The sequence below is a fragment of the Dipodomys merriami genome, unplaced genomic scaffold (assembly GCF_024711535.1).
Source record: "Dipodomys merriami isolate MVZ:Mamm:240054 unplaced genomic scaffold, mDipMer1.0.p SCAF_8, whole genome shotgun sequence".
Classification (NCBI taxonomy): domain Eukaryota; kingdom Metazoa; phylum Chordata; class Mammalia; order Rodentia; family Heteromyidae; genus Dipodomys; species Dipodomys merriami.
The window spans coordinates 15,724,046-15,744,102 of record NW_027206401.1 but is presented as its reverse complement, the minus strand read 5'-3'; the positions used below and the strand labels follow the sequence as shown (position 1 = coordinate 15,744,102).

The following is a 20,057-nucleotide window of genomic DNA, read 5'->3' as shown; positions in this document are numbered from 1 at the left end:
GTAGGCAAAACAGTACAGAAGACTTCATAGAAGAAAGCTGGGTGTGATGGTGTGAATGCCTGTGATCACAGCCAACAGGAAGCCTACAATAGACATGGAGGCTCTGGCATGTACCTACACACAACCCTAAGCTAAAAATGACCAATTTAAAACAGGGCTGGGCCTGTGGCTCAGGTATAGCACCAACCCAGCAAGTGTGAGGACCTGAATACAAACCCTAGTATTACAAAAAACAAATAACAAACCTGGCTGAAGAGCTTCATACTATGAAAGTAAGGTTCTGGAATATGCATTTAAATGCCAGCTTGCAGGAGTGAAGGTTCATTTGGTGGTTTCTGTGAGTATTACAAATGTAAATCCTAAAATAACTGGCCACTTACTTTAGTACCTACCTCTGTTCAAGGGTCTCAAAACCAGAAAGTCTTGCAGCCACTGGCTGTTAACTTGGTCCTAGTGCTATTCAGATTCTTCTAGGGTTTAAATCAGCATGTTACACATATTTTACCAATTAAGAGAATGTAACTAAAAGCCACAAGTTTTGATTAAGCGTATCGTGTTTAGGCTGATTATGCCTCAAGCTTAAAGGTCTTAATTCTATTCTGGAGGAAGGAAAAAAAATTCATAGTAATTTAAACAAGTTTGCTAATACTTTTATTTTATCCCTTCCTCCCCCAACACGTACATACCAATCCTGAATCCATCTTCCCACACTCAGCCTTTAAGTTGGCTAATATTTTAGTCATCTGTAAACAGTGGATGGGAACTGAACATATAAGCTCCATGGTAAATGGTGGATGTTCTCAGGGATAAGAGGGGCTTTGCCTTTAGGAACTGTTAGCACAGATAACCAGTGAAGCTGTCACTGAGACAAGTACCACTTGTAATGAGTTCCTGGATACTCACTGTTCCCCTGAAGTCTCACTGCAGGGGAAGGCCCTCCTCATATGCTTATGTGTCACCTTCCCCATAAGCTTTCTCCTGTGTGGCATTTAAAAATAGCACACCCAGTGCTGGTAGCCCTCACCTGTGATCCTAGTTACATAGGAGGCTGAGCTCTGAGGGTCATGGTTCAAAGCCAGCCTGGGCAGGCAAGTCGGTGAGACTAATCTCCAATGAACCACCAGGAAATAGTAAGTGGAGCTGTGATTTAAAGTGGTATAGAACACTCGCCTTGAGCAGAAAAGTCCAGGAACAGTGCCCAGGCCCTGAGTTCAAGCCCCAGGACTGACAAAGCTGTGTGTGAGAGAGAGAGAGAGAGAGAGAGAGAGAGAGAGAGAGACATACCCACCTCCCAGTATTCTGACCTCTATATAACACATGGGCGCAGGGAACCATGTTCCAGTCTACCCAGAGCAATCTTGCAGAGTCATTTTGTTCACTGCTTTATCTCCACATCTAAGTCAGTCTCTAGCATATGAATGAATGGGTATGTGGAAAAGGCATTTCAAAAAAAGAATTACTTGAGGGACAATAGTACCTACTCACTGGCTTAGCAAGCAGAAAGGCTGACGTGGCTGTGCTGTGGAGACTGAGATCTGAGGATTGTGGTTCAAAGCCTGCTCGGGTAGACAGATCTAAGATACTCTTATCCAGTAAAAAGCCAGAAGTGATGGGATGCCAGCCTTAAGTAGAGGGGGAAAAAAGTGATCCCAGATAGGGAACAAAGCCATGATTTTGCCGACTAAATTTTCAACAAATTTACTCAAACACTGTTTATGATAGCTTTTTTAAACCACCGTGTTAGGTACCTCGGTACACATTGTCATTTTAGCAGTTCTATCTTTATGTCTGTCTTAACTGCTCATAGCACTTGTGTGGGTTGTGATGAACTGTATCCGGTACCCCAACCTTCACAGTGATGTCACCAGATCACCTCAGGTGAAGGACAGAACTCTAATCATCTTGTCGCTACTCTTCAAGTTTTTATTGCTTTTATGTTGTTTCCCCATATGTGTTGACAGTGGTTTGTTTTATTAAGCTTGTTTGTTCTACTTAAAGGGCAGGAGAGAAAAAAAAATAAAGGGCAGAAGAAGGTAAAAATTCCAGTGACCTTATATTTTAGTTGTGAAGTTTATGAGAAAATATATAATGAAATCCTCCCCTGTATAACTGATCTAAACCCATAAAATATATATATAATAAAGCAATAATATATACATAATACAGCAAACATACGATCCCACTATGCAAGGTAAATAGTAGCAGAAGCCACTTCTGAATCTAGATTTAATTTCACTCTCCCTTTTCCCTCAGGAAACTTAGTCATCAATAAACTATCCAGGCTGTTACATGAAACATTTTCTTAGCAAAAAAGAATATTAGGAAGCTGAAACATATCTTCTGAGGGTGAAGGGAGGTTAAATGCTAGTGAAAGGAGAGGGAAGGAAGGCAAATAAAATATTCAATGTTCTTTTGTGAAAATGCACAAAGAAGCAAGGAGACTTGAGAAGAAGGAGGTAGGATGGGAGAGAGTGACAGGAGAAGAGAAAGTGAAGTGTGATTTATCAAGATACATTGTGTACAGAAATGGGCACCTCAAAATGAAACCACCTTACATAACTAACTGATGACCATAAAATTACTGCTAAAAACAAACACCTGCCAGGTATCCTTTATCTTCATTCTTGAACAACTGAGGAAGAAGCACAAACTAAGCTCCATGAGCGTGGCACCTGTCCCCATTCAGTGAAAGTGTCTTAGGGAAAATGAACGGAACAGCCCATGGGTGTGACTTCACAGAATTTTACAGGAGCCCAGGTGCACAAGTCACCACAATTGGACCATCCTGGAGCCGAATGAAGGGTTGTGTACTCAGTTATATTTTCTGTCTCAAGCTCTCCACGACTTACCTACACAAAGACTCACCTCCACATCTCAATACAGAATCTTCTTGTTGGGTGACATGAGTGTCAGCTCAAGTAGACATCAAAAAGCAATAAGAGGCCACGTCATTGGGATATGGTTGTACAGGCCAAATGTCAAGCAGAATGGGAGCCAGCATTCCTTGGGTGTACTTGCTCAGATGACAAATGTAGCATTCACTCACTACCTTTGTCTGGGTAGCCACTGGCAACACAGTTTCCAATCACCTCCAACCCGGACTGGTTGCATTCTGATTCAGGCAAGCAACTGTCATCCTTGGAATGCCTGTCTCTGCAATGTCAAATTGCTTTTTTACTCAAATTTGGTGAATCACATCCCAAACTATTTACAAGTAAGATTTGGGGAGATTTAAACCTTTTGAGAATTTGGATGTCTGAAAGTGTATTCTACCGCCTGGATGTATAGTTAAACTGGAGATCAAATTCTAGGTTGTAGTTTGAAACACTGTTTCATTTTCCCATTGAACTGTTTGGGAATGAGCTTGTCATTGGGGGTTTGTTCTTCTGAATCCGTGGAATCTGTCTTTATTCTTCTTTCACAGAGATGCTTGTTGTAAACCTACCAAATCAGAGCCCCATATCCTTCTAGAAATGGTTCAAAATTATGTTTATTTTCTTACATTTTCTTTTTTCTCTCCAAGTATTATACCTGGACTGGTACTCTTAATTTGCTTATGTTTCAGTCTCTTAGTTTTGTCTTCCAAGTTGCTATTCATTTCTCCTGCAAGTTTTTGGGTTTTTTTTTTTTTTTGCATTTACAACAACTTTAAGTTTCCTTTAAATTACTTGTTTGTTTTGACTCACATACTTAAAGACACTCTTCAGATACTTGGGAACTCTTCGCTGTTATGATTACATTAGAGGGGGAAAAAAAACAGACTTCTGAGGGGGTGAGTAGCATTAGACTGGGCTTTATTGTAGGGTCTGGACTGGCTCTTGGAATCTCCCAGTATCCATATCCTTAGGTTTTTTTTTTTCTTGTGGAATTGCTAACCTTCCCAAGGAAGTTGCCTTCCTGCCTTGAATGTACGAATCTGGTAGGCAGAATTCTAGAACAGGCGGAGAGGAAGTCAGGCATTGGTGTTCTCTGCTCTCACTATCACTATCCAAGATAGTAATCACTCAATTTTTGCATTTGGACAATGTGTGTGCATCTAGTCACAATCATACACAGTCCTCATTACTGGATTTTTATTCATGAATCCACCTACTTGCTAAAAGAGAGAAAGAACCTCTCCTGCTTTAAAAACAAGTGAGAGAAAAATCAACATTTAAGACCACATAAGGTAGTGGAGGGTTATAATTCCAGGACTTAGAAGCAGAAGCCAGGAGGATTATGAGTTCAAGGTCTGGGATATAGTGTGATTCAAGGCAAGTTTGAGCTTTGTAGAGAGGCCCTGTCTCAAAATTCCAAGGGTGAGGGATGTAACCAAATGGAAGCGCATTTGCCTAGCATGCTTAATGCCCTGGGTTTGACCCCTCCTTCCCCCGATATAAAAATAAAAATAAAAAAGTCTAATCAAAGGTAAAAAACAAAAAGAAGTTCCACTTCTTTTCTCTTATACTCTCCATGTTTCTTCTTCTTCTTCTTTTTTTTTTTTTTTGGTGTCCAGTCGTGGGCCTGAACTCTGGGCCTGGGCGCTGTCCCTCAGCTCTTCAGCCCAAGGCTAGCATTCTACCACTTGAGCCACAGCGCCACTTCTGGCTTTTTTCCTTTTTGCTTATGTGGTGCTGGGGAATCAAACCCAGGGCCTCAGGCATGCAAGGCAAGCGCTCTACCACTGAGCCACCTTCCCAGCCCTCTCCATGTTTCTTCTAACACCGCTTCATTCTTGATATGCTAAGCAAAACTGTTGTTTACTGCCAGATCATGTTTTCTCATTTGGAAAAATTTTGAACATTATAAAGCAACATTTAAAATTAAAAGCCACCATCATAGTTGACACAGTATGGTTCTGAATAAAGACGGGAAACATAGAAATAGCTGTTGATAGTATAGTTGTAGCTGTTTTTCTATTGAAGGGGGTCTTGTGGGAGTAAAAGTCATTCATTTATTCTGTTTTTAAAATAGTCGTGCATAATCTTTGTTTAAATAAAGTTTAATGTAGGAAACTAAAAGTGGCAATTCTCACCTCTCTAGTGTACTGTGTGTCTTTCTGGGGTCTCTACTTCGAAACATCTGAATCAAATGTATCAGCATTTTCTATGTTATTCTCCCACAAATCCTTTTTAATATCCAGATTCTCACTTATCAGTTGGCAATCTAGTTCTGCAAAGGGCCAAATAGTATAATTCTTTGCTTTTGCAGGTCACAGGTTCCCTGCAATGAGGGCAACAATAGAAATTATTTTGGTTTTTTCCTTAGTATGTCTGCGATTGTGTACCCAGGAAACTTATAAAACCATGCAGTCCCAGTTTACTGACTCCTATATATTATTTTCAAATGTCTTATTTTGATATAATTTAAGTCTCACTAGTAGGTACAGAATAGCATAGAGAGATTCCATGCACACTTTACCCAGGATCCCCCTCCAAGTTACACTTTAAGTCTGGCACATTGCCAGAACGAGGCTATGACGTGGGCACAATGCATGTCATGGCTCAACACCATTTTACAACATGCAAACCACTCTGGTGATGAAGATACAGATCTAGCACATCACACATATTGCTTTCCTTCCACCCTGTATAGACCCAACCTTCTTTCTCCCCACAAAACACTCCTACCCCTTGACTATCTAATGGTTTTATCACAAATGTTCTCATTTTGAGACTAGTATACCAAAGGAATCATTCAGGGTGTGCTTTTTGAAATTAGTTTTGTTTTTCCACTCAGGATGGAAATTCATACATAAATAGTGTCCCTTTCTTTTGCAGAGTAGTATACCATGGCTGGTTTAGCCATTCCCCTATTGCAGGTCTTTCCAGGGGTCGGTTTTATGGCTGAAATAATCTCATCTTCCGTGTGATTCAGCATACAATCACAGATAATTCGGCCCACCTTCATCACCATGTTTTATTCAGCTTGCTGGGGGCAAGCATCCGCTTCATTATAAACAAGCTTCAAATTGAACATGGTTTAGAATGCAGTGGTCCATTTATATCCAAGGTTTGAGTTGAGTCATATCTATTATTCTTCTAAACTTCTTGAACTTGTTAAAAACTCACTGATTTAAACCAGAGCACTGATGGATCCTCTTGAGACTTCCACAGGCTGGGCAGGTAAGATCCCTGGTTATAGTCCTGACTGTCTTCATTGTCTTGATGCTTGCAAAGACAGACTCAGGCCTGAATCTCAGTGTCACCATTTACTACCTGCGGCCTAGAGAAATCACCTAACCTTGAGCCTCCATTTTCTCATTTGTTCAAGTCCTTCCAGCGTTTCCTCACAGTGTTATTGTGAGAAGCACATGAGATAATACAGGAAAGGCATTTAGGAGGCAGAAGACAACACAGAAATATGTTTTATGAAAAGGGATTATCCCTCAGGTTTTTTAAAAAAAGCAGTTTTCTAATCAGGATGAGTCTACTTAATGAACAAAGAGCCTATAGGTGGTTGAGGTTTTACAAAACAACTAAAGATCTCAGAGCCAGCTTTACAGAGCCTGAACGCCCAATGGACAGGAGGGAAGGGCTCTGCTTTGTGCGGAGATGGATGACCTGTGTTGAAAGTACAATCCCAATTAACAGACGTGAGAAGAAATTATTTAAATCAACGACATCTGCAGCAGGCTACCCATCTGCTTCCCGTTAGCCAGACCTTCCTCTCGCAGCTTGTCTTCCCCTGGTTTCCATGACCCTGTTCTCCCCTGCTTCTCCTGGCTTATCACCATCATTTTCTTGGCCCTTCACTGTAAGTTTCCCTAAGGAGCTTCTCTGTACTGCTCTTTCCATGACTTCTTCCCTGGCAGTATCATGCTTTACTTCATTCCTCAAAGCCTGCATCTGTGTCCCTGACCTCCCTCATTTCCATCCTGCTGACTGCACAGCTCCATTTCAACTCAGTATTTCCAAGGCTGAGATCATTTTTCTTCTTAAGATGGCCTTTCTTTTCAAACTCCCCATTTCTATCCACAGCCCCATCGTCTTCTCTGGCCTTCTCTATGAACTTAGTATGGTCCTTGAGGGTTGTATTTGGTTTGGGTTTTTTTTCCCTCTGTCTGAACCCAGCCAGCTCCCCACAAGAGTAGGCCTTTGGTGAATTCTTAGATCCCAAGTCTCCTGTTTCCTCTTTCCTTCTCATTTCAGTCTTCCTCCGGCTGCCGTCTCCCCTACTTTGGTTGTGTAAGTCGTCCCCAACTCTGCGTAGTTCTTCCCTTGAAGAACTCAGTGTCCTGATAGCTGCTCTTGCTTGTGGAATAATGCCCAGATTATTCTTCTCATATAAATCTCCATGCTCAGATCTGAAATTTTTAGAAAATCATTTACATACTCAATCTACAGGAACTAAAAGGAAATGACCTAAGGTGAAATCATTAGACATCCACAATGTTTTGCATTTCTCTGGATACTTTTCTAACTTAAAGTAACTTATCTTCCTATTTTCTCTCCTTTGTCTGTGCTGGACCCAAGTATGGTTTCTCTAATAGAATTGTATATGGCAGACACTTGATCAAATGTATGGTTGGGTCTTAGGGTAGAGACTCAATTCTCGTTTGGCCTTTTTTCCCCCTCTTGTTGCAGGTACTGGGGCTTGAACTCAGGACCTCTCACTCTTACTTGACTTTTTTACTCAAGGCTGGTGCCTCTACCACTTGAGCCATAATTCCACTTCCAGATTTTTGCTAGTTAATTGGAGATAAGAGTCTCATGGACTTTCCTCCTTGGGCTGGCTTTGAACCTTGATTCTCAGATCTTAGCCCCTCCTGAGTAGCTAGGATTACAGGCATGAGCCACCAGCTCCCAGCTTTGTTTGGCATCTATCTTTAACCAGTGTTTATTGGGCACCTTTCTGTAGGCTGGATCCTTTGAGTCACCGAAGTATAGTACAGGCAGCCTCAAAGCAATCTCAAAGGGGATACCCATTGGATCGTTCATTGCTAACATTACCATGTGAACTCGGTGCTTTCGTCTAAAACATAGTCGTCAGGCACTGCAGTTAAGAGCATAGTAAGTACTAAATCACGTAATTACACTCTGGCCGCCTGAAGGCTGTGACATTTACTCGTTTGGGGCGGCAAAAGGAAACAGGTGAGAGTGTGTGCATAGGATCTTCCCAGGAGGAAGGAGCCATCCATGGTGGGGACGGAAGGCGGCGAGGCTCGTTGAGGTCACCTCCAGTCCATCGAGTGTTCTGGGCCAGGCAATTCCATGAAACTAACATAATGTGCTCTTGACTCTCACACAGATGGACATCAGGAGTTATTTCCCTGTGAAGTCTGTGGAAGATGCTTTGCAGCAGATGTCCTGGTAAACATAAAGACATTTTGTAGATGTGTTTCATTGGAGTTAAATGAACTGTCAAGTCAGTGAGGAGGCGGTGGTGCCAAGATTAAAGACAGATGTGGAGGGGAGGGGGGGAGCATGGGAAGAAGCGAAGCACACAGCCCGGCTGCCAGGCCTGGAGCGCACGGAGGCAGATCGATGCCACCATGTTCTGAAAAGTGACCCTGTTCCACAGGACCCTCCTGAAAGCCGGCCAGATGGAAGGGGCTTGGCACATTCCATTATCCCTTGAGAAATTTTGGCTCTTCCGCCTTTTCTTTAAGCATCAAAAATTCAAATTTCAAGGCCAAAACACCAGGGAAATTAGCTAGTCAAGAAGAATGAGCATTGAATTTCAGGCATCTGGAAACTTGGCATTTAGCTGCAAATTTGTCACTAATTCTGACAAGTCCTTTAACCTCCTGTTTTCGACTTTGCCACGTATACAGAATCCTCCGATTTGAGGGGTTTTATACCATTTGAACAAAATAATATATGAATGCAAGGCTTGTTCCGAAATCGAATTGTTATCTGCATTCAAACTGTCTATTGTGTCCCGTTGGTAGCTTTAAAGCTGACTAACAGCTTGATTCACTTCGCACACAGGGGCTCAGATGGAGGGTAGATCCTGGTATTGTAAAGAGATTCCCTCCCAAAAAGATGATTTTTGTGAAAAAGAAATTTCTAAAGAGGTTATGCAACCCACACACAGGACATTTAGATGAGAATGATTTAAACTGAATGTACAGGGTCAGGACTCTAAAAAGCTAGAGTACCTTTGAGCGCTGGAAGTGACGTTGTAGTTTTCACTTTCCTGGGAACTTTTAAAATATCTTTTTCTAAGTTACAAAACAGGGAGCTATAATGGAAACCTATAATTCCCAAGCCTGCACAGGCTGATGGCTGACACTGCACCTCGTGAGAGTAGGTTTGAGACCAAGGACGGGTATCCAAAAAGGGCTCACTAAATGTCAAGTATGTTTTGGATGCGCTTGTGTTTCACTCTCTCAGTCTATCTCTAGGCCACAGTGCACACTTGATCAAGTGATCTGATATCTCTGTCCTTTGCTGTTACAAGTGGCAGCTTGCTCTGAGTCAGGTGTAGTGATTTTTATAGAGCCCACTTTCTGTCGGGCCTGGACAAAGCAACTTTGCAAATGGTAGCTGGCATGTGGTGACATGTCCAGTGAGGAAGAGGGCAAAAAAGTTGATGGGATCCCTTAGAGGCACTGGGAACAGACTTCCTGAGCATGGTATACAAGCAGGACTCTATGGGTGGGGTCTCCAGGTTTTGTGCCAGCAATGCAGAAAATGTAAAAGGACTTCTGGTTCAAGTAAAGAACATTGTGGCTAATTTTTAGAGTATTATCTAAAACCAAATTTGAAGTAAATCTCTTTAAGAAGTTATATCACCAGTCAGTCAGCTTTTCTATCAGTAACCGAAAATTCTTGAGATAGAATCACCTCACAAAGAGAAAAAAAAATGCTGGGTGCTGGTGGCTCACGCCTATAATCCCAGCTACTCAGAAAGCTGAAATCTAAGGATCGTGGTTCAAAGCCAGCCTGGGCAGGAAAGTCCATGAGACTCTTATCTCCAATTAACCACCAGAAAACGAAGTGGTGCTGTGGCTCAAAGTGGTAGAATGCTAGCCTTGAGCAAAAAGAGCTCAGAGACAGCGGCTAGGCCCCAAGTTCAAGCCATATGAGAGAGAAAGAGAAGATGGAGAGAGAAAGAGGATTGTTTTGGTCCACTGTTTTAGAGATTCCAGTCCCAAGTCAGTTGGCCCAATTTGGCCCAGTTGCTTTTAGCTGTGGTGAGGCAGAAGATCAAGGTAGCAAAATCACAACAGAGCAAAAACTCAACTTCTAGCTAGAAAGCAAAAGAAAGTGAGGCGGAAGGGACTGGAGTGCCACGACCACCCGAGGGACACTCCTCAAGGATCTAAAACCTCCTATGCAGCCTCCTCTCTTTGATTCTGTAAACCAGAATGGCCTTGAACTCATGAGCCTCTTCCCTCCATTTCCCTAGTGCTGGAATTATTGCTATGCTCCACCACCTGCTTACACTTCATCTCTTAAACATTCCGTAACTTCCCAAGTTTTTAACACATGGGCCTTGAGGCAAAAAGAGGAGGGGAGGAGGGCTTTCATTGTCTATGCCCAAACACAGTATCTAGTTATATATATTATGGTGGTTGTGGTTAAGTCAAAAAGATTTGCTTATTGTGGCCTGAGAGAGGACTAAGCTCCAAAGGCACAAACTAGTTACTGTAAGGAAGGTGGTCTAAGTGCATGTAGGTGCTGAAAACTTAGTGATTATGCATGTTCAAATTCCATTCCCTACCTTTCCTTGACTAGGCAAGACATGGACCAATATGTAGAAAAGTCTTCAACAAAAAGCGTACACCTTTCAATTCCTTGAAGCAAAGATTACAGGGCACTGACATTCCTACTGTGAAAAAGGCTCCTCAATCCAAGGTACTGTTACCTTCTTTATTGTTTGTCATTCTAGAAAGAGTACTTCATAAACCCACAGCTGGGCTCTTTGGTTTCCTTTTAGGGGTTTGTATGTGTGTGCTCACGTGCATGCACGTGTGTGTGTGTGTGTGTGTGTGTGTGTGTGTGTGTGTGTGTCTGTGTCTGTGTGTGTGTCTGTGTGTGTCTGTGTGTCTATGTGTTCCAGGACTCTGTGGCTTTAAATCAGGACCTGTGCACTATCCTTTAGCTTTTTTTTGTTGCTGTTAGCACTCTGCTTCTTGAATCACAGCTCCAAGGAATGCTTTTTGGTGTTTCATTGGAGATGAGCATCCCATAGAATTGTACTGCTTGAGCTGGATTTGAACCACATTCCTCCAATCTCAGCCTTCTGAGAAGCTAGGATTATAGGCATGAGCCACTGATGCTTGGCTCTGGTTTCATTTGCAATGTTATTTAACTGTAATGTTATTTAACTGTAATGTTATTTAATTATCATCTGCCTTTATTGTTTGCTGTATGCTCTTGCTTACTTAGACTTCCAAATCCTCTTCACTTTCCAGATGTGGCAAAAAGAATCTTGTTTGTATTTTCATTAGAGTGGCTTTAAATCTAGCAATTAGGAAGAAAGTTGCTTTTAATCTTGCGTCTGCCTTCCTTAAAGTTTTGTTTTTGCTTTTCCTGATTTGTATTTCTTTTCCCTCATTCTTGTGACTTGCAGATTTTATTACTGTAGTTTCCAAACTCCTTCAAAAATTTCTTTTGGAAAGTATTCGCATTTCTCTTCAACTTTCACAGTCCAATTTCTTACAAATTCAAATTGCAGCTCTTTAAAAAACATAATGGCAATCAAGAAGTACCTAATATAAGGTAATCACTGGTGGTTTAATTTCTTAACAGTCTCAACCTGTAAAGAAATCTAACTGGAGACAACAGCATGAGGACTTCATCAATGCAATTCAATCAGCCAAGCAGTGCATGCTAGCCATTAAGAAAGGTCAGCCTCTTCCACCTCCACCGGCCCCAACCATCAACCCAGGTTTGTGGACACTTTTTGGTTTACTTCTGAGGGTATGGTTGACTATGGGACAAATTATCATGTCTTCTACATACCCTAATGTTGGCAGGAAAAATTACCTAGAAGGAATTTTTTTTAAATCAGTTAGATGAGTAATCCTATAGCTATGTACATTATACATATAAATACATATATATGTAGTATGTGTTATCCTTTTAGTCAATGCTGATTACAATAAAGATTCTGCATTTCCTCCTGTTTCAAATGAGATACAGTCTTTATTCATGGTGTCATTATATAACTCCAGAGACATCATTTACACCTTGGCTAAGGAGCCAGGAACCCATACAGAGCAATCTAAGCAGTTCTGTAATAGTTTCACAAGGTTAACAATCCACAGCTCATTTTCTTAAGGTGATATTCTTTCCTAGTTCACCATTTTATCCCTTTGAAATTGCACAAATAACCCATCAATTTTTTTTCACTTCAAACATTTTATTTTGAAGAACTTCAAATCTAAAGAAAAGGAGTGGTTAACAATGAACATCCAGATGGTTTCTTGTAACATCTGACCATCATTGATGTTGCTGCCTCTTTCTCTCCCTCCCCCTCCCACCCCACCTCCGCCCCCGCCCAATCTCAGGCTCTGACAGAACCATTCAAAGTGGAGTTTCAAGTGGAGCTGTGGCTCAAGTGGAAGAATACCAGTCTTGTTGAAAAAGCTGTGAGGCCTAGGAATTAGGAAGACCCAGGCCCTAGTTCCAGTCCTAGTAGCACCAAAAAAATCCTAAAGTTCAGTTTCAAATATCAGCCATACTTCATCTTTAATGACTTCAGAACTTATCCCTTAAGTACATTCTCCCGCATCACCACAACGCTATGATTACACTTAGAATATAGACTTCTATTTTCCCTGGCTAGCCTAAAAATGTCTTTCAAAGTTCTTTCCTTTCCCTCCCCTCTCCTAGACCACAGTCCAGAACCCAAAGTTTCAATGCAGCCTTCTGTTGTCTCCACCCCTACCAGGCTATTTATGTTGTAAAATGCTTCACTTCCCGCATTCCCACTGCTTATTTAGTCATGTCCATGTTTAATTTGCTTCTCTATCCTGTCTTTCTGTAAAGTAGAAGTTAGGCCTAGAGGCTTAATTAGATTAATGTTAATCCTTTTCAAATATGTGATTTGCAAATATTTTCTCCTAACCTGTGTACTGTCTTTTGATTCTCTTTGTGCCTTCAATTCAAATGCAAACCTTTTAAATTTGGGTCCATTCTTTTGGTATCATAGCTAAAACTCATTGCTAAATCTAATGCCAGGATGCTTTTCTTTGGGTTCCATAGTTTTAGCTATTCTCTCTAAGTCTTGAATCTACTTGGATTAATTTTTGTAGGTGCTATAAGGTAAGACTTCAATCATTCTTTTGCAGATAAATAACTTTTTTTCTTCACCAACATTTTCTTAAGCCAGTCTTGACACTCTTATTTAAAAAGTCAGTTGGAGCCAGATGCTGGTGGCTTGTACCTATAATCCTATTCAGGAGGCCAAGATCTGAAGATCATGGTTCAAAGCCAGTTCAAAGCAGGAATGTCTGTGAGATTCTTATCTCTAATTAACCACCAGAGAAGCCAAGAGTGGTGCTGTAGCTCAAGTGGTAGGCTACTAGACTTGAGCAAAAAAGCTTAGAGACAATGCTCAGGCCCTAAGTTCAAACCCCAGGACTGGCAAAAATAAGTCAGTTGAGGGACTGGAGAGTTAAGTGTTCTAGCACCAACTGAATAAGCAACTTGAGCAAGCATGAAGCCCTGAGTTCAAATCTCAGCAACAAAATAAAAGTCATTTGAGGGTGGGCACAATGACTTATGCCTATTATCCTGGCAACTCAGGAAGTAGAGATCAGGAGGATCACAGTTCCAGGTCAATCCAGACCAAAAGTTGGAGAAACTCTCCCATTGCAACCAAGATAGACTGGGGGTTACAGAAGAACCAAAGATATTGAGGTACAGCTAATAAGACATTAAATGGGGGGGGGGGCAGAAATCAATCCAAAAGAAGACGGGGTGGGGGGAAGTAAGGGGGGATGAAAGGGGGAAAAGATCAGAGAGTGGGTGGGATGAAGATGGTATCTGGAAGCAGTCGTTTGAGTAGCTGCCTGTGAATCCCACTGGAGATAACAGAGAGAGATTGGTAAACTGAGTAATAAAAGCCAACTATATGTTTTATTCACAAGATACACTCTTTAAAAACATGCGAAAAGCATGGGGAAAGATAGGTAAATATGTAAACAATAGTCATAAAGTTCAAGTACTGTTCTGAGATTGGGCAAAGTATACCTCAGTGTATTCACAGAGATATTGATTCCAAAGCTATCTTCATCAAGAAGACTCATCAGGTCTTAATGTTTGTGCGCCCAGTAATAGAATATCAAGGAACAAAAAGTATAGCTAACAAAACAGGATAGAGAGGTAGATGGATGCAGAGTTAAAAATCTGCACAGGATGAACCATTGTACCAATGATACTCACAAGACACTATGCTGGAAATGAACTTTACAACTTTGCAGGAGTGGGCAGTAGGGGAAGTAGGGAAGGGATAGTGGGAGAACAATAAAGGAGAGGGTAACAATGCCCGACAGGAAATGTGCTCATTACCTTATTGATGCAACTGTAACCTCTCTGTACAGCATCTTTACAAGAAAATAAAATTTAAAAAAATCTGGAGATTCTATCATTCCTGCTTTAGTAATTGATAGAGATTCTATCATTTCTGCTTTAGTAATTGATAGAATGCACAGCAAGAAAATCAGTGAAAACATAGGAAAATTGAGTAGCAGCAGCAACTGCTTCTGCCTCATTGAAATCGAGAGCTATAATAGTACACAGAGCAACAATAGCGGAAAACATGCTTCTAAGGTCCCATGGTAGCTGCGAAAGGTGACGCATTCACAAAGCAGGTCTAATTTTCAATTAACTTCCGAGGACTGTGAGCGTACAGAATATGTTCTCTGGCCCCAATAAGATTACATTAAAAATGATAGGGGAAAAAATATATGAACATTTTCCCTGAGTTTAAAAACAATGAGGCATTCCGGAACAAACCATGAATTCTAAGAGAAAACTCACGTGATAAATTAGAAAATATTTTTAACTGAATGATAATGAAAACATTTCCTGAAGAGGAAAATTAACATCTGAAATATCTGTATTGGGAAAAGAAAAGCTTAAATCAATCACCTTAAACTTTCTCCTTAAGAAGTTAGAAAGGGAACCAATTAAGTCTAAATCAAACAGAAGGAAGATAATATAATTCATCATATATCAATTTTTTAAAAAAAATTATTTCAAAAGAGGAAATGCCTTTCACAAAGTGCAACAACATGCATATTTAAAACACAAGGAAGAAAACCCTCAATAAAGTAGAAATAAAATAAAAGATGTAAACTGTAGAAAAATCTATTGTTTATATGACACAATGATAAACACTTTTTCTCATTAGGATCAGGATAAAAAGTGAGATGTCTGTTCACCTGTTTTGACATTGAACACTATTGGAGACAATCCTTAGTACAAAAGGACAAAAAAACAAGGAGCAATACGTATAAATTTAGAGCAATTTGGCATAATGTTTAGAGACACCAAATTGCAAATCTAATTTTATTCACACACAACATGACCATGGAGTAAACAGAGAAAAAAATCCTGGGCAACTATAAAAAAGCTATTGGAAGGAAAGTGAATTCAATAAGGTGTCAGAATAGGAGAACAACTTTAAAATGAAATTTAGAATGCCATTTATAATAACTTAAAAACATTAAATTCTTAGAGATATATTTAATAAGGCATGCAGAGGTCTGATAAAATGAAAAGCACAGAACATTCCTTCAAGGAATTAAAGAGGACCAAAAGAAACAGTTTATGGGACTTAATATTGTGTTGTGATGTCAGTTCTGCTCAATTTGATCTGTGGATTCAACTTCATTCCTATAGAAATACCTGCAAGTTTTCTTTGCCAACTGGGAGTTGGTCAGCTAGTTCTAAATATACACAGAAATTGAAAGTTTCTGGAAGAGTCACGATTGCTCTAGAAAATAAAGCACAAACAGAATCTTTACACTTTACAGTAATCATGCAATTTAGTACTGGCATATCAAATGACCAGAAAATAAAATCTAGGTACAGATACTCCTCCCTAGTCTATGTACAACTGGTTTATTTATTTAAAATAAATCAGAGTAATCCAATGAAAGAATGGATAGTCTTATCAACCAATAATCTTAGCATAACTGGATGTCCATATTGGAAACACAAACACTGAGTCTTATAAAAATTAATTCAAGGAAGATTAGTGACCTAAGGGCCCAAACTATAAAAATTCTATACATAAAAATTGATTAAAATATAATGGCAAGATACATGTACTAACATTTTTCCAAAGAAAAGCATTTTGAAGTCAGGCATAGTAGCACACACCTGTCATCTCAGCATTCAGAAGGCTGAGGCAAAACGATTCTGAATTCAAGGCCAGCCAGCCTGGGTTACTCATTAAGACTCTGTCTCCAACACACAGAAACACATAAGATACGTGCTAACATGAGCCTCGTTTCCTTTACAGCTTTGAAAAATACTATGAATAGAACAGAAAGGCAAGAAGAGCTGGGGAGCAAAAATTTAAACTACATTTATCTGATAAAGGGCTCATCAAGAACATATAAAGAACTCTTACAACTCAATAAGAAGACAATCTACTAAGAAAAAGAAAAGAAGCTAGGGACTGGTGACTCACAGCTTTAATCCTAGCTACTCTGAAGGCTGAGATCTAAGGGTTGTGGTTTCACACCAGCCTGGGCAGAAGAGCCTGTGACACTCTTATCTTCAACCAACCAGCAAAAAGCCAAAAGTGGCACCGTGGATCAAGTGAGAGAGAGAGAGGAGAGAGGGAAGTAGGAAGAGAGGAGAGGAGAGATTGAACAGACATATCACAAAATAATAATCCTTAGGTACATGAGAAAGTGTTCATCATCAGAGAAATGCAAATTAGAACTACAATGAAAGAACACTGTCTACTCCCTTGAATAGCTAACATTAAAGACTGACACTACAAGTGTTGGCAAGGATGTAGAATAAATGGGAAGCCTTGTTTACTGCTGATGTAAGTTGAAATAGGCCTGAGGGAAGCCTGGGGGGCATTAGAAATGTAATACAGGGCATTTGGGGCGATTACAGAAATGTATAGGTGACTTGTTGAACTGCACAATTAAAATAGATGCATTGTAGTGTGCATAAATTATTCTTCCAAGAAGTTCACTAGAAAAAGTACAGAAACAAAACCTATGGTAGAATCGTCCTATAAGAATTATCTTAAAAAATGAATTATTTGAACCACCAGAAAAATTTTTTTCCTAATTGCTTTACTTTTGCCAGTGACGAATGAAAATGCAGCTTAAAATAATGTATCGTCTTAGACCATTCAGTAGGAAAATCTGTGGCCATGATTTTAGCAATGCACACGTACTTTGGTGCAGAATAAAATACATCCTTGATGAGAAATTGCTTCATTTCAACAGCAGAAGCTACAGGGCTGATGGCTACCTTATGGTTCTTTAATTGCATAACTGAAACCATGTCAGATGCGGTGTGGTGTGCGTTTCTCTCATTACCAAGTTGGATCTAAAATGTAGGGATTATTGTTTCACTTAAAAAAATAAGTCCCTTTGCAAGGCCTCATTATGTGTTCAATTAAGTTTTCTTCCTTTTAGATTTTATGCTAAAATGTAGTTTTATAATTAAATTCTTTCCTGTGCATTTAACTATAATTTTATGCAACAAGTAAAATGATTATATCCACTAGCTCATTTTCATCACAATTTGATTACTTTGGTTATGCACATATTTTTTTATTAGTCCTGTATTTTTAAGCTAAATTACTAGAAAATTTATATGCACACACAACTAGAGTTATAAATAATGTGGCCTTATAGGCCTAAGTTTGCAAGTAATTAATTTCCTTTTTTCCTCAGTATGATTCCCTATTTTCCATGACTCAGGTTTTTTTAAAAAACATATATATGTATGTATACATATATTTTTTTCTAGGTCTTACTGACTTTACCACTGTCTGTAAGTGATTCAGATTTCCAGGATGTTTTAATGGCTTACAGTATGTGTGATGTGTAATAGTATTGTATAGTGATGTATAATATTTATGACTGGGATTTTCTGTGAGCTTCTGGGGATTTGATCACCGTTTCGCATGATTTCTTAGGAGTCCCAGCACAGTGTTTGCATTTTAAATGATGTTTAGCTAGAGTCAGTCGTTCATATCTGTCGTCCCATCTACTTATGAGACAGCAATTGGGAGAATTTTGTTTTGAAGCTAGACTGAGCAACAAATTAGCCAGACCCTATCTCAAAATAAGCCAAATACAGTGGCATGCACCTATCATCTTAGCAATGTGGGAGGCAATGGGTAGGAGGATCACCATCTGAATCCAACCTTGGACAGAAATGCAAGACCTTATCTGAATAATAGCTAACACAAAAGGGGCTAGAGGTATGGAGGAAGGAAGGAAGGAAGGAAGGAAGGAAGGAAGGAAAGAAGGAAGGGAAGGAAGGAAGGAAGAGAAGGAAGGAAGGAAGGGAAGGAAGGAGAAAAGGAAAGAGTGAAATAAGGAAAAGAAAGGAAGGAAGGAGAGAAGGAAAAGAAAGGAAAGAAAGGAAAGGTAGAAGGAAGGAGAGAGTGAAGGAGGGAAGGAGGGAGGGAAGGAAGGAAAGAAGAAAGGAAGGAAGGAAAGGAGGGAGGGAAGGAAGGAGGGAGGAAAAGAAGAAAGAAAAGGAAGAAAAGAAGAGACAGAAGGAAGAAAGATTTTAAATGATGCTTGCTTTGGTCCTTTAATTTTATATGAGATCTGGACACTATATTCCCTACAAGAGTCCATTTGTTGTCTGACTTTGAAATCTACTGAAATAGAACAGTGATTTTTAAAAATTCTGTCAGCATTACCAACAGAGGAAGGAGATGCATGTTCTAATGAGACAAGGACAGAACACAAAGCTCAGTCAGTCATACCTTGTTCATATGCTTGCTCCAGAAAAGCACTTTTCCATTCTCTGAGCATTTGAAATTCTGCATGTGTCTAACTGCAATCCTGACTACTCATCCCCAGGCATCTTCCTAGCCTGTGCTCTTCCCCCTCCAGCTAGACCTCCTGTGCTTCCACTCCAGGGAACGACTGCCCCTCATCTCAGTTTATCCTCCAGGTGGTAATTGTCCACTTGTGTTGTCATTTCTGAGATTTTGTTTGACTTTCTTGCTATTTAGACAGTCTTGTCTGTGTAACCCAGAATGGCCTTAAACTCATGATCCTCCTATCTCAGCCTCCTGAATGCTGTTTTACAGTGTATTCTCTCCAGCTCTGTCTCTGTCTCTGTCTCTCTGTCTCTCTCTGTCTCTGTCTCTCTCTGTCTCTCTGTCTCTGTCTCTCTGTCTCTCTCTCCACTTCTGTGACATTCTTGTTGGCAGGGGGACATAACTGAACTTTGGTCTCCATCACAGTATGTAATGTCAAACATACAGAAGTGTGGCCAGACGGGGGTCAGCTCAGCACTGCCATGTCTAGCAGTCTTGCCTGACCTGAGTCCATAGAAGCAGCATTTCCAAGGTAGGACTTCATTTCTAGCTGGTAAAATGGAAGAAATCATCAAGCTGAGTGCCTGATTCTAGATGGTTTTCTGTTAACATGTAACTAAGTTTTGAATGACCATGGAACTTTCTACTTTGATTTCTCTGAGCGTTTGGACTTCGGTTTGGTAGCTGGAAGCAACCTGGTCCAACCTGCTTGCTTAGAGCAACAGTTGGTGTTTCTAACACCTCTCCTCTTGTGCCAAGCACCTGTGTGGATTATGATGCTATCAGGGACTTAGGTGTGTCAAGGAGATAGAGGCCTAACAAGGTTGTGTGAACTTGCCCAAATTCACACATAACACACACACACACACACACACACACACACACAGCAAGAGAGAAACTTGGGCTCAAAACCAGTCAGGCAGGCCCCAGAATCTAAATGTTTATCAGGATTGTCCTGTTGTTGTTCTTTTCTTTTTTAAAGACATCCATCACCATGTGAAATTTTTTGTTTTTATTTCTTATTTTTATTGTTATTATAAAGGTGATATACAGAGGTGCTGAGTACATTTCTTTTTTGACAATGCCCCTTCTCTTACTCTCTCCAAGTTTTTCCCTCCCATCTCCACCTACAAGTG

At 40.2% G+C, this 20,057-nt stretch overlaps 1 protein-coding gene across 3 annotated transcripts in view; it reads left to right on the top strand.

The window, feature by feature from the left end:
- The window catches only part of Zc2hc1b (zinc finger C2HC-type containing 1B), a 33,353-nt gene that overhangs the window by 484 nt on the left and 12,812 nt on the right, over positions 1–20,057 (top strand). For all 3 annotated transcript variants that reach the window (XM_070010130.1, XM_070010128.1, XM_070010129.1), the window contains exons 2-4: positions 8,230–8,291; positions 10,665–10,784; positions 11,682–11,820. In XM_070010130.1, the coding sequence (XP_069866231.1) occupies positions 8,230–8,291; positions 10,665–10,784; positions 11,682–11,820 (321 nt within the window). The remainder of the gene's footprint in view (positions 1–8,229; positions 8,292–10,664; positions 10,785–11,681; positions 11,821–20,057) is intronic.